We start from the raw sequence: 15,825 nt of genomic DNA on the forward strand, positions 1-15,825 counted from the left end.
GAGGTAGGAGGATCACAAGGTCAGAGCCAGCCTCAGCAACTGACAACACCTTGTTTCAAAATCAAAGTTAAAAATGGGATGGGGATGTTGCTCAGTGACAGAGCACTTGTATAGTATGCACAAGGGCCTTGACTCCTACTCAGTACTTCAAATAACAAAAGCAGACATGGTCAATTCTTGCCATGTCAATTCCTTAGGCCATGACTCTTTTCTCTCCCCCAGATGGAAAAACTTGTGCCTTTTAAAGTTTATTGTGAAACTCTCTGGAGGTGTTTAACCTTGCTAAATTTGCAAACTTGTGGATCCTGTTGGACTCCAAGTGCATCTCAACACTCTGCCACTAGGAAAAACAATTTAATACAGCTTTCTCCTTGATGATACAATAAATAAATAAATGATTTTTTTTAAAGAGTCTGGATGGATGACAGTTACCCCAGGAGATTTTCATTATTTCGGGTTCTTTAACATTTCCCTCCTTTTTAAGGGCTCAGTCATGTATGGTTTATTTGGGAAAATGTATATAACACCTGTCATTGGCCTTGGTGAACCCCAAATTTTGATAAATATTGCTTCATTAAATCCACAGGATCTTAGAACATCACTGACTAAAAATGTGGCACTAGTGTACGCTACACCATCAATGATTAAAGCAGCATGAAATGGTAGGAAACACTTTTGAAATTTTTTATTAAATAGAGATCTATTTCTGTCAGCACATTGGGTCTCCCTGAATTGTTTGCTGGGAAAGACATCCCTTGGAGATTTTCTCCAGTTGATTGTCCATTTGGAGCAGCCTGGTCAGACAGCCTCAGTATTTCCTGATCATAAACCCTCTTTTCAAGTTGAAGACATTGGCATCAGGGAAAGGCCCGAAGACAGTTTGGGTGCTGACCTTCTTACACCTTGTCCACACATCTTCTTTTCAATCCTCCTGCTCTGTGGACGGGAGTCTCTTCCTTCAGCTGCTGGAAGGTAAATCAAGTTCAGCATTTTGTCAGTTCACTCTAAGATATAATTGGGAAAGAAAAGAGAAAATTACAGGAAACAATATAAACTGGGCTATTTGTTCATGTGTAAAATGAGAAGAACAGAGAATGAGAAAATCCCATCAATGTTTTTGTCAGTTTAGCTGCCCACAATCTTATGGTTGCTATAAAAATGTTATTTATTATATCGTTTATGTTGCGTACACTTGTGAATCTTTGCCACATTTATCACTATCTTCATCTGTGGATATTTAAAATACTCTGAACTCACATCTTAACAATTTAATCAGAATTTCTACCTTGTAGCAGGGTTGATGACTGCTGCCATGGAATATTTATGGAATGTAGAACATGGCTGATTAATAGCCCTTTTATTACTGTCAATGAGTTCCTCTACATATGTGAAACAATGGTAAAAGTTAAATTGAATTTTCAATTTAATTGAATTAAGAGATGACAATAATTAGGAATATTCTGGCAGTGAGGGCTTGGCTAGGAATGAATGGAATGTGGGATAGGATCTGTAGTGAGACGCTCCCTAAGCATGGGCAGCACCACCCAGTAGGATGCTGACTTGGATGGAAAAGTTTTAAGAACAAGGAATCAGATGAAGATGTAAGCTCTACTCTTCTTGAACAAGTTCTTGATTGCTTCTTCAATTGTCTGAGGATAATGGACTCTCTCTTCTTCATTCTTCCTTGGTAGACTCTGCCAGTGATTGTTCAGGTAGTTTCCAGGAGCCTTGACCTTGGACTAGGGTAGCACTGTTGATCCTTCTTGTTCTGGGGCTTCCAGCTCTTGGACTGCACAGCTATGTGTTCTTCCAGCTCTCCAGCCTGCAGATGATGATTGTGGACTATCCAGCTTCTGGTCTTGTAAGACAATCTAATAAATCCCTTTTTATAATCATACTTCCTTGTTGACTCTGTTCCTCTATGGAACCCTGACTAATACAATAATCAAAGTCCATCCTATTTGCTTCAGAACTCACATTTTGCATAATCTAGAATCATTTCACATGAGCTGTCTGTTCTCATATCATGACTCCATTCTCCTCCACACCTCTGATCCAATGGCATCCAAGGTTAGGAATTTGGTGGGATTTTCCTTTCAGCATTTCCATCTCAGAATTGATTTATGTACACATAGATAGTTTTCATAGAAACTTAACAAAATGTATCTAAGACTCACGTAGGAAGAATATGAGAAAACACAAGTGGCCCAGGAATACATGACAGGTGGATGGATCAGGTTCTTGAAGTGCACACACCTACAATGAATACTTTAACCACAGTGTGGAATTTGATTCCAGGGATGGACATCACTTAATTTGTTGGTTTATTATTACAACAATCTTTTAAAACTCTTTTGGCATGTTTATTGACTGGCTCCTACACAGCAATGATGTCAATCTTCCCATCTCTCTGTGCTCCTGTATCTTAATGGAAATGAGAATACCATCCATGTAATGAGTTTAAGGGATCCCATGAAAATCACACCAGACATGAGAAATCACATAAGGGAGTTTATTAAGCAAACAGAGAATCTCCCTGCAGGGTAAGTGAGAAAATGTGAGGAAAAGAGAAACAAAATAGAAAGGGCGTGCACTAGAGAGAGTGGAAAGCGAAGAGAAAGAAAGTGAGTTGGGGGAGAGAAAGCAAGAGAGAAAAGATGGAAGGGTAGCTACCTTGAAGCAGTTGAATTCTGCCAGGCTAACAGTGGACCAGCAACAGGGAAAGATACTTGCAAGCTGACTGATGAACCAATAGCTAGCTAGGATGTTCACAGATTGACAAGTGGTTGGGAGGCGGGGATAATGGCTGCATCAGAAAGGTAGGGGGAGCAGATTTGTACATTACATTGAGAAACTAAAATTGAGAGTCTAAAAGGAAGTTACTTTCTGCAGTTTAATAAGAGACATGCTTTTAACATTCATCTATGCAACTGTGTTAATATGTATAGTTTTAGTGTTTTTATGTAGCGGTCAAAAATATCAGGGCTAGGATATAGCTCAGTTTGTAGAGTGCTTGTCTGTCAAGCACAAAGCCCTGGGTTTAAACCCCAACACCACAAAAATAAATAAATAAATGAATAAACAAACAAATAAATAAATACATAAATGTTATTTACAAACAGTGAAATAAAAATAATGCCATTGATCACTACAAAAAATATGACAGATAAGCCTAATTTAGAACCTAATAAATATTTGGTCATTATATTCTTTCAAAAATATTAAGAACTTAATCATTAAGGAAATAGTGAGTCTACTATTTCTGTCAAAATTTTGTTGCTTTGACCAAGAGACCTGACGAGAACAATTTGAAAGAGGAAAAGTTCATTGGCTCCTGGTTTCAGAAGTTCAGTCCTTGTCCCGCTCACTCCACAGCTCTGGACCTGAGGCAGGGAAGAATGTCAGGGCAGAAGGGCATGGAGGAGGGAAACTGCTCAGAATGTGGCCACCTGGAAGCAGAGAGAGAGCTCCACTCACCAGGGACAAAGTATGGACCAAAGGCAGCCCCAAGTGTCCTCCCTCCTCCAGTCACCCTCTACTGCCTTCACTCACTACCCAGTTAATGCTGATCAGTGACTAATACACTGATCAGGTTACATCACCCATGGTCTCACATCCTTGCATTGTCTCCCCCATGAGCTTTGGGGGACAACAACCATGCAAACCATAACAGTCTAATAAGAAACGCATCTGTCAAAGCACACTGCAGCAGGGAATGATGGAACCTCTACACATGTCTCAGAACAGACTCAAGGGCTTCCTGTCACTTGCCTCTGCACCCACTCTACTTTTCCTAGGCTCATGAAAATCTCTGCCACTGTGTTTGAGTGTTGCAGATGCTCTTAAGTGGATGCATAGGGCTCACGTATTCATACCTCAGACACAAAAGGGATCTATTGCATCTCATCTCTGGTCTATGCCATGTCCCCAAAAATTAGGAAAGTACAGAGTGGAAAGCACCCAATGCAATAAAACCACACTGATTGTACCCAGTGTGTGTGAGCAGAGGAAAGGTCTAGTAATGAAGAACACAGCTTTTATCTCCTCTCTGCCAAACATGGTATAGGCTTTGGGGAATCAGAGATGAAAGAGATTAGTCGTTCTTCTCCAAATACACTTTCCTTCATGAGGATGACAGAAAAATGAAACAAGAATAGGGAACAGAGTAAATTCAGGTCACAACATAATTTAATTAAAGAGTATGAAAACTGATCTTACCATATTAATAATGACTACCCAATGTGCACTTGCCCGTTTTACACATTCAGTTCTTGGTTACATGGTTTCTGTTTAACTTGTCTTCAATGCAACTGTATAAAGCAGAATTCAGCTCAGATGACAAAGCTGGTTCTCAGTGACACTAACAACATTCTCTATGTTCAAAAAACAATAGGTGGAGCCAACAGCAGTGAAATTTAATTGTGAATCTCCAGGTCTGATATTTCCGGATTAGGAAGGACCTATGCAGACTGCTAGAGTCCCCAGCTGCAGGCACATCTCAGTACCTTTGGAACACTCCATTTTTTTCCTGAGTTGTAATGAAATCCAGGTGTGGCTCCAGTTCTCCTTTCACACTGAGTGGGCTGAATGTAACAGGAGTGTGGGCAGCTCCAGGGATACCCTGGGGGGGTGTCCACCTATTGTCCCCTACTGTTTCTTTGATCTTTTCCTCTCCTCTGAGCCACAGTGCAGCAGGCAACATGCATGTGGTGTCCTGTGATCAATCAGACATCCCAGGACTAAAGTGCACAGGGAATGAGGGGACCCATCCTGGACTGAGAGGAAAGTGAAAGTGCAGCTGGTGTGAAGGAGGCAGCTGCCCCACTGCCCTGCCCATGCGCCCTATGTCTCACATCCACAGAGCAAATCAAAGGGGCTGCAGTTACTCTACCTAAAAACCTAGAGAGAGCTACACAAAAAAACTGTGCCCATGTTTATACAATAAAATAATGTGCCATGCAGACCCCATAGAAAGCTGTGCAGGTGAATTAAAATAATCTGCGCAGAAAACTGGTCAACACCCTGCACTCAGAATCTCCCATTAACAATTCATGATGATACTGATGGTTACTCTACTCATCATCAGTATCACCTTAATAAACCCCTTGTAATGCTTAGGACAAGTATAAATGGGGCATTTACTCCCTTTGTGGAGGACACTCTGGGAAACAGAATCATTGTGCAGGAAAAGAAAAGCTTTGCATGACATTTTGGTTACCATCACCACCAGGTTTATAAACCCACAATCTCTATAATCAAGATTTTGCACATATCAGTCTCCTTTGTGGCTACCCAAACATCATGCTCTTCCTGATGAGGAGGAAACAATGCATAGGACATTCCCTCTTCCAATCTTCATCTACCCCGAAACTTGCTGGTTTGCACTATCTGTTTGGTCATTACCCAGGAGAACAGACACAACACACCTCCCTAACAGGAGTGCAATGGCCACTCAGGATGAACACTGAAGCAGTCTCAGAGAGCAGGTTCTTGATGCAAAAGATCATGGAAAAAGGAGTCACAGGTGTGCAACCCACTGTACAGGGAACCATTGAGGGGAAAGGCTATAAGCAGAGGATGAACCTTTATGTCACCTTGGAGGCTCATGTCTCAGAGCTGATACTCAATCAGATTTTTCTAGATTATCACAAAATCTAACAATAATGGGAGAAAAGAGAAAAATGTTCAAAGATGTTTTCAGCTCTTCCACTACTGACAAAGAAGTGCATGTGTACTATTTACTACTTTCATTGCATTTTATTTACTTTTTATTCCCATTTATATTAGGGCAAATTCAAACTTTTGATGAAATGATTAAATTTCACCAGTGTCAATGCACAGTCTACAGGCGTTCATTACCTTGATATTGTTGTGAAAACAACATCACTGCCCATCTTTAGAAATTCTTTTATTTTTCAACACAAAACTATTTTCCCATTTAAAATACTGCTCCAAGCCTCTTTCTCTAACACTGACCACCATTATTCACCATGAGATATTGTGAAAAATCCAATCATGGAACTGCAAAAACAGTTACCACATAGGTTACAGGAAAAGATGTTTAGCATTTGTGAATTTTCCAACTCGCTTTTGCAACCAGACTCCCTGGGGCTGAAATTAGGCTGTCCTCTGTGCATCCTCCTCAGGGCACTCTTAATGTCCCTGTTCCTGAGGCTGTAGATGAAGGGGTTCAGCATGGGGGTGACCACAGTGTACATCACTGAGGCCAACACACCCTTTCTGGGAGAATGAGATACCGCTGATCCCAGGTATACTCCAAAGGCTGTTCCATAAAATAGACAAACAACTGCCAGGAGAGACCCACAAGTGGAGAAGGCTTTGTACTTCCCACCTGATGACTGGATTCCCAGGATGGAGAAAACAATTTTATAGTAAGAAAAAAGAATTCCTGAGATGGGGAATAAACCATAAAAGGCACCAATAGTGTACTTGACAATGTTATAAGAGAAAGAATCAGAACAGGTAAGATTAAGGAGCTGAGAAGGGTCACAAAAGAAATTAGAAAGTTTTGAATCCTTGAAGTATGTGAATTGTAAGACGATCAAATTGTGCAACTGGGAATCAAAAAGCTTAACCAAAAAGCTGACCAAAACTAAGAAGCCACAGCGGCGAGGGCTCATAATAACTGGGTAATGCAGGGGGTGACAGATGGTTACAAACCAGTCATAGGCCATCACAGTCAGAAGAAAATCATCCACACATGCAAAAATGATAAAATGAGACATCTGTGTCAGGCAGCCCACATAGGAGATGACTCTGCTCTGAGTTAGGATGTCCACGATCATCTTTGGGACTATGGTAGAAGAGAAACAAATGTCAATCAAGGACAGGTTGGCGAGGAAGAAGTACATGGGGGTGTGGAGGTGGGAGTCAGAGCTGACAGCCAGGAGGATGAGCAGGTTCCCAAGCACTGTGACCAGGTACATGGACAAGAACAGTCCAAAGAGGATGGGCTGCCGTTCTGGATCCTCTGAGTGTTCCAGGAGATATAATTCTGAGACACCTGTTAGATTTTGTAGTTCTGTATTTGTTGGACACCTTGGAAGGAGTGGGAAGAGATGTTGGGAAACAGGAAATACATAAACAGACACCCAGCCCTGTGTATAAATTTGAATTCATGAGTTCACAAGCAAAGTATTCAACGTGAAGTCAATACACTTTGAACAAAACTCTTATGGAAAGTCCAATCATTTTAGTCAACTTTATTATTGATATCTGTATTATTCATGTCCTTCCTTTTGGACCTATATATAGACACTCAGATGAACAATATTAGAAGACCAGGAACATTAGAGAAATTAAGTCCATAATCTCAAGAAATGCAGCCTACTCTTTCAGAAATAAAATAAAATTAAAATAAAGAATGGATAATAGTATCCTCATATTTTAAAAATCATTTTAATGAAAGGAAATTGAGAAATTGCCCAATATATCTTGATTTCTTCTAAGTCCTTTGACAAGTTCCTTGAGTTACAATATTTGAAGCACTAAGGTGTTCATTCTCTTACAATTGACTCAAGGTTGATTGTTCACAATCAAAAGACATTTTATGTGCAGGTTCTCTTCTAGAGATTCCATCATTCTTTGATTTTCTTATTCCCCCCTCTTCAAATCAGTACTTTAAAAAGTATGCAGTAATAAACAAGTATCCTTAGCCTTGGTGGACTTCAAATATTTTATGGTTCTGTAATAATCATACCTAATAGTGTGTTCACTGTGACATATTTGAGCATAATATAATTTGGACAGCTTCATTCCCCAGTTACATCCTTATTCTCTCCCCCTCCTCTGCCTTTTGATAAACTTGATTAAGTTCACATAATCAATGGTACCACTCATAGAAAATGTGGCATTATTGTACACTGAACCTGTCAATCATTCATAGATTGTAAATGATAAGAAACCTCTTTGAATATTTCATTTTTGTGCAGGTTTATTTCTAAAAATTCATGAAATACATGGTATATAAAAAGGTGCTCTTTTTTATTCTTTTCCAAATATTTTATTCTGGATGTGATTGGGGCCTTGGACACTTCTTTAAGGGGTTTCCGGTCAAAACCTATCAAATTTACAGATCAGGATGTTAATACCAAGGAAAGGCCCAAGCATAGTTTTGAGTCTCAACATTATTTCTACATAACAGTTTTTCACATGAATATTCCCTGATACCTGGACTGCAGTTACGTACTTCAGCTCCGTGAAGGAAACTAGGTTCATTATTTTGTTAGTCTCATTAGGACTGAATTAGGAACATAGGCCAAAGAAATTAAAGAAATCATGTAAACAGTCAAGACAATTGCATCATCTATAAAATTGGGGTAATAATTACCTCCTGTGACTGTTGTAAGAAAGTATTTTTAAAATCCTTTAAATGTTAATGGTTTGGGGGCTCATTAGTTGGTAGGTTCACCTATGGAGATTTCTTAGTTTTTTTAGCACATCACAGTTATACATACTGTTGGGATCATTTTCACACAGTCATTGACCCTGTCATACAACCACAGATATATCTAGTTCCACTTCAGTCCCTAATACTTTCTCTTTCTATTCCTTCGTACCTCTCCTGTGGAGATTTTAGTATACCCAGATACCCTGGGTCTCAGACAAAAATCTAATTAGATTATGTATTTAAAGTTTTTAGGTGAGAAACATGGCTGGGAAACCTGGGTTTGAAGTATTTCCTGGCATTTAGAAAATTCTGTATGAATATTAACTATTGCTACTTTACATAATACCTACTCTCCACATTAAAATACAAATGAGTGATATATTTGTATCCAAACCTACATTTGATTGAGGCCTGAATAATTACCAATGAAATTTGAGTTCTTCTTATCTCCGTAAGAGTCTGTTCTGCAGACATGTCCCCCAAACACAGTTACAATCATGAATTGGGAGGGTATCGTTCTCTGTTGATGTTTCCATGTCAGTATCAATGTACATGTCCATAAAGGGTTTTCCTTAGAACTTACCTGAAAAGTACCTAAGTAGCTCATCTAAGTAGCCTACAGAGACACCTATTGCCCTTGAAATGTGCTAGTTTGCATCAAAATGTGGTTTAGAGTCATGCATGAAATACACACAGCTACCTCAATGGCTTTATGTGATGCATATCATTACCCAAAAGAGGAACATCATTTACCTTAAGTTATTATGAAAATCCTTTCAAAATTCTTCTGCTTTTCTCCATTTCACAAAAATGAAAATTACTATATAATATGTGGAGACAGGGTTTACTATGATTTCCATAATTGCCGCATGTTCTATGTAATTATTGATCACCTACATACACTATCCCAATAAAAAATCAGTCATCTTCACCTGCAAAGTCCACTTTTTCTTAATATATACCAACAAAAATATCACTGGGACCCTTCTAGTAATAATCCAAGGTAACCAATCAAGGCAATTTATACAGTATTGGAAATATTATTTCCATGTGACTCCAACAAGAGAAGCAATGGCCCTGTGATGGAAGGTAGTGAATCCAGGATTCCATGCTGCATGTTGACCTGCCTCACATGCAGAGCATGTGTAAATCTCTCCACCTCCCAATGCATGTAGTACTTAATGGAAAGAGGGAGCACAGTACCTGCACCACTCAATGTGGGGCATATAAGTGATGTTTAGAACCAAATATATATTTTGATATTATGCATTTAGAAAAGAATTCAATCATTAAGAAAATAGTAGGTCTATTCATACACACAATTGTCAAAGATAATGTGAGTCTAAAGTGTGTCTCAGCCCAAGGAATTAGACATTCCTGTTACCTCTCTTGGTATCTCTTTTGTTCTTTTGACACCCCTGAAAATCTCTGCCTTTGTACTGAGATGTGCCTGCAGTTGGGGACTCTAGCACTCTGCATAGGTTGTTTTAATCAGGAATCATCAGACCTGGAGATTCACAATTAAATTTCACTCCTGTTTGCTCCGCCTCTTGTTTTTAGAACATAGAGAAGGTTGTTAGTGTCACTGAGAACCAGTTTTTCATCTGAGCTGAATTCTGCTTTATACAGTTGCATTGAATACAAGTTAAACAGAAAATGTTTGTTCCCTGTAACCAAGAATTGAATATGTAAGACATGGGCAAGTCCAGGTGGGTGGTCATTATTAATATGGCAAGATCAGTTTTGATACTCTTTAATTAAATTATGTTGTGACCTGAACTTATTTTTTTCTGATTCTTGTTTCATTTTACTGTCATCCTCATGTAGGAAAGTGTATTTGGAGAGGAATGAGTAATTTCTTTCATCTCTGATTCCCCAAAGCCTATACCATGTTTGGCAGAGAGGAGATAAAAGCTGTGTTCTTCATTACTAGACCTTTCCTCTGCTCACACACACTGGGTATAATCAGTGTGGCTTCATTGTATTGGGTGCTTTCCACTCATTGTCCTTTCCTCATTTTTGGGGACATGGCATAGACCAGAGATGAGATGCAGTAGTTCCCTTTTGTGTCTGAGGCATGGACACGTGAGCCCTATGCATACACTTATGAGCATCTACAACATTCAAACACAGTGGAAGAGATTTTCATGAGCCTAGGAAAAGTAGAGTGGGTGCAGAGGCAAGTGACAGGAAACCCTTGAGTCTGTTCTGAGACATGTGTAGAGGTTCCATCATTCCCTGCTGCAGTGTGCTTTGACAGATGCGTTTCTTATTAGACTGTTATGGTTTGCATGGTTGTTGTCCCCCAAAGCTCATGGGGGAGACAATGCAAGGATGTGAGACCATGGGTGATGTAACCTGATCAGTGTTAGTCACTGATCAGCATTAACTGGGTAGTGAGTGAAGGCAGTAGAGGGTGACTGGAGGAGGGAGGACACTTGGGGCTGCCTTTGGTCCATACTTTGTCCCTGGTGAGTGGAGCTCTCTCTCTGCTTCCAGGTGGCCACATTCTGAGCAGTTTCCCTCCTCCATGCCCTTCTGCCCTGACATTCTTCCTGCCTCAGGTCCAGAGCTGTGGAGTGAGCGGGACAAGGACTGAACTTCTGAAACCAGGAGCCAATGAACTTTTCCTCTTTCAAATTGTTCTCGTCAGGTCTCTTGGTCAAAGCAACAAAATTTTGACAGAAATAGTAGACTCACTATTTCCTTAATGATTAAGTTCTTAATATTTTTGAAAGAATATAATGACCAAATATTTATTAGGTTCTAAATTAGGCTTATCTGTCATATTTTTTGTAGTGATCAATGGCATTATTTTTATTTCACTGTTTGTAAATAACATTTATGTATTTATTTATTTGTTTGTTTATTCATTTATTTATTTATTTTTGTGGTGTTGGGGTTTAAACCCAGGGCTTTGTGCTTGACAGACAAGCACTCTACAAACTGAGCTATATCCTAGCCCTGATATTTTTGACCGCTACATAAAAACACTAAAACTATACATATTAACACAGTTGCATAGATGAATGTTAAAAGCATGTCTCTTATTAAACTGCAGAAAGTAACTTCCTTTTAGACTCTCAATTTTAGTTTCTCAATGTAATGTACAAATCTGCTCCCCCTACCTTTCTGATGCAGCCATTATCCCCGCCTCCCAACCACTTGTCAATCTGTGAACATCCTAGCTAGCTATTGGTTCATCAGTCAGCTTGCAAGTGTCTTTCCCTGTTGCTGGTCCACTGTTAGCCTGGCAGAATTCAACTGCTTCAAGGTAGCTACCCTGCCATCTTTTCTCTCTTGCTTTCTCTCCCCCAACTCACTTTCTTCTCGCTTTCTGTAGCACATGCCCTTTCTATTTTCTTTCTCTTTTCCACTCATTTTCTCTCTTACCTGGCAGGGAGACACTCTGTTTGCTTAATAAACTCCCTTATGTGATTTCCCATGTCCAGCCTGGTTTTCATGGGATTCCTTACACTCATTACATGGATGGTATTCTCATTTCCATTAAGATACAGGAGCACAGAGAGATGGGAAGATTGACATCACTGCTGTGTAGGAGTCAGTCAATAAACATGCCAAAACTGTCTTTACAAGATTGTTGTAATAATAAGCCAACAAATTAAGTGATGTCCATCCCTGGAATCAAATCCCACACTGTGGTTAAAGCATTCATTGTAGGTGTGTGCACTTCAAGAACCTGATCCATCCACCTGTCATGTACTCCTGGCCCACATGTGTTTTCTCACATTCTTCCTACGTGAATTTTAGATACATTTTATTAAGTTTCTATGAATACTATCTGTGGGTACATAAACCAATTCTGAGATGGAAATGCTGAAAGGAAAATCCCACCAAATTCCTAACCTTGGATGCCATTGGATCAGAGGTGTGGAGGAGAATGGAGTCATGATATGAGAACAGACAGCTCATGTGAAATGATTCTAGATTATGCAAAATGTGAGTTCTGAAGCAAATAGGATGGACTTTGATTATTGTATTAGTCAGGGTTCCATAGAGGAACAGAGTCAACAAGGAAGTATAATTATGAAAAGCGATTTATTAGATTGTCTTACAAGACCAGAAGCTGGATAGTCCACAATCATCACCTGCAGGCTGGAGAGCTGGAAGAACACATAGCTGTGCAGTCCAAGAGCTGGAAGCCCCAGAACAAGAAGGATCAACAGTGCTACCCTAGTCCAAGGTCAAGGCTCCTGGAAACTACCTGAACAATCACTGGCAGAGTCTACCAAGGAAGAATAAAAAGAGAGAGCCCAATATCCTCAGATGATTGAAGCTGCATCAAAAACCTGTTCAAGGAGAGTAAGAGCTTACATCTTCATCTGATTCCTTGTTCTTAAAACTTTTCCATCCATGTCACCATCTTACTGGGTGGTGCTGCCCATGCTTAGGGAGAGTCTCACCACAGATTCTATCCCACATTCCTATCATTCCTAGGCAAGCCGTCATTGACACTCCCAGAATTCTCTTAATCATTGGCATCTCTTAATACAATCAACTCAACAATTCAAATTCATCTCTACAATTATTTCACATATGTAGTGGGCCTCATTGCCAGTAATAAAAGGGCTATTAATCAACCATGTTCTATGTTCCTTAACTATTCCATGGCAGCAGTTATCAACCCTGGTACAAGGTAGATATTCTGATTAAATTGTTAAAATGTGAGTTCAGAGTATTTTAAATATCCACAGATAAAGATAGTGATAAATGTGGCAAAGGTTCACAAGTGTACTCAACATAAACAATATAATAAAAAGCATTTTTACAGCAACCATAAGATTGTGGGCTTCCAAACTGACAAAAACTTTGATGGGTTTTTCTCATTCTCTGTCTGTTCTTCTCATTTTACACAAGAACAAACAGCCCAGTTTGTATCAGTTCCTGTAATTTTCTCTTTTCTTTCCCAATTATATCATAGAGTGAACTGACAAAACTCTGAACTTGATTTTCCTTCCGGTAGCTGAAGGAGGAGACTCCAGTCCACAGAGCAGGAAGATTCAAAAAAGATATGTGGACTATGTTCAAAAAGGTCAGCACCCAAACTGTCTTCGGGCCTTTCCCTGGTGCCAATGTCCTCAATTTGAAAAGAGGGTTTATGATCAGGAAATACTGAGGCTGTCTGATCAGGCTTCTCCAAATGGACAATCAACTGGAGAAAATCTCCAAGGGATGTCTTACCCAACAAACATTTCAGGGAGACTCAATGTGCTGACAGAAGTAAATCTCTATTGAATAAAAAAATTCAAGTGTTTTCTAACATTTCATGCTGCTTTAATCATTGATGGTGTAGTGTACACTAGTGCCACATTTTTGGTCAGTGATGTTCTAAAATCATGTGGATTTAATGGAGCAATATTTATCAAAATTTGGAGTTCACCAAGACCAATGACAGGAGTTATATATTTTTTTCTCCAATAAGCCAGATGTGACTGAGCCCTTAAAAATGAGGGAAACTTAAGAAAACCCTACATGATGTAAAGCTCCTGTGGTAACTGAAATTCACCCAGATTCTTAAAGAAAAAAAAATTTATTTATTTATTGTATCACTAAGGAGAATGCTGTACTCTGTTTTTTGTACTGGTGGTGGCAGAGTGTGGAGATGCACTTGGAGTTCAACAGGACCAACAAGTTTGCAAATTTAACAAGATTAAACCCCTACAGAGGGGTATCACAAATAAACTTTTAAAGGCACAAGTTTTTAAGTCTGGGGGAGAGAATACAGGCATGGCCTAAAGAATTGACATGGCTCAAATTGACCAAGTCTGCTTTTGTTTTTGAAGTACTGAGTTGGAATCCAAGGCCTTGTGCTAACCCTGTGAATAGCTCTTCCAGCAATTAATTATATTCCTCGGAGAGACTGAAAATTCAAGGCGTGTGCATGGCTACTACCAGTCTAGAGAATTTGATTCACTAGTGAGATTTACTGTACTTTAAAACATTTTCCATTTTGTAATTTTTATGACCCAGAATATTCTTTTTATTTCAGCAGCTCTCTCAAAACAGGTGAGCAAATGACACTTCCCAAACAATCACTGTTCACTGTGAGTCAGAACGTCATGTTTCCTCAGTTGTGCTATGGTTCTTCAGTTTATGTTCCTCCTATCACCCAGTGTAGTATAATCCATCCCCAGAATGACAGTTAAAGGCACTTTACCAAAAATATTTACTGAAATCTGTGGCAAACACTTGTCCTTTCTAACTTAAGTGGAACAGTCCTTGCCTAACCCGATGTCACTGTGCCGCTACATGAAATGGAAGCATGTGGAATTTATTCCCTCAGTCGGTTTCCAATTATAGCTAAATGTATCAACTACACATTTTAAAATGGTTACTTCTAGTCACTTTCTCCATCACAAGACATTCCAGAATTATTAATTTCCAAACACCATTCTTTTGTTATTTCCAATGTTGCAGTATGATTTTTCGGTGTGTATTTAATTGCATAATTTCTAAAGTTCTGTTTTCCAAAATCACTTCTCTGTCCTCAACATCCTTCAATCTCACTTAAAAAATAATTCCATCTCTGTGTGCCACCATCTCTTCTATGTGTCAGACCTTGGTCATGACCTTTAGAACCAGATGGGACCATGGAGATCATGTAGTCCAATGACTGTCAACTTTGTAACACACACTTCTCTCCTTGGGTGCCTGCATTAAGAGCAGATTCAGGGACTTTATTCTGAGAGAGTCCAATTCAATAACACTGGGGCAGATTTCAGAAATAAACAATTTTGAAAAACTCCCCAAGTAACTTTGAGGCCACAGGCCACATATTGCAAAACCCTGAACTACCCTAAACTCTTCTATAGGGACTCTGAGTATAGGTGTGTCTTATCATTAGTCATCAGTGATCTAAAAAAAAATTATTGATTCTTATTTTTACAGACTGCATCTTGATCTTTGTTCACAGTGGGGTAAAACTTTCATTTCTATGGTTGTACATCATGGAGAGTCACACCATTGGTGTAATGATACATGTATGTAGGGTAATGATGTTTGTCTCCATCCACTTCCTTTCATACCCGACCCCCTCCCCTCCTCTCATTTCCCTTTATGCAATTCAGCATTCTTCCATTTTTCTCATATCCCCTTCCCCCTTATGTATCATCATTCACTTATCAGAGAAAACATTTGGCTTTGGTTTTTTTAGGATTGACTTATTGCGTTTAGCATGATATTCTCCAACTCCATTCATTTACCTGCCAATGCCATAATTTTATTCTTCTTTATAACTGAATAATATTCCATTGTGTATTTACCACATTTTATTTATCATTTATCTGTTGAAAGGCTCCTGGATTGATTCCATATTTTAGCTAATGTGAATTGAGCTGCCATATACATTGATGTGACTGTATCACTCTAGCATGTTTATTTCAATCCTTTGAGTA

The 15,825-nt window shown here is 39.2% G+C and overlaps 1 protein-coding gene across 1 annotated transcript; it reads right to left on the bottom strand.

Annotated features, from left to right (window-relative positions):
* Window positions 1–5,981: 5,981 nt before the first annotated feature.
* On the bottom strand, window positions 5,982–11,555 carry LOC124968028 (putative gustatory receptor clone PTE01). The gene is made up of 2 exons (XM_047530424.1): window positions 11,539–11,555; window positions 5,982–7,059 (listed from the first exon to the last, which is right to left on the bottom strand). Exons 1-2 carry the CDS (start codon window positions 11,553–11,555, stop codon window positions 5,982–5,984), a joined length of 1,095 nt encoding a protein of 364 aa, XP_047386380.1.
* Between the last annotated feature and the right edge of the window lie 4,270 nt (window positions 11,556–15,825).

The sequence above is a fragment of the Sciurus carolinensis genome, chromosome 17 (assembly GCF_902686445.1).
Source record: "Sciurus carolinensis chromosome 17, mSciCar1.2, whole genome shotgun sequence".
Taxonomy (NCBI): Eukaryota; Metazoa; Chordata; class Mammalia; order Rodentia; family Sciuridae; genus Sciurus; species Sciurus carolinensis.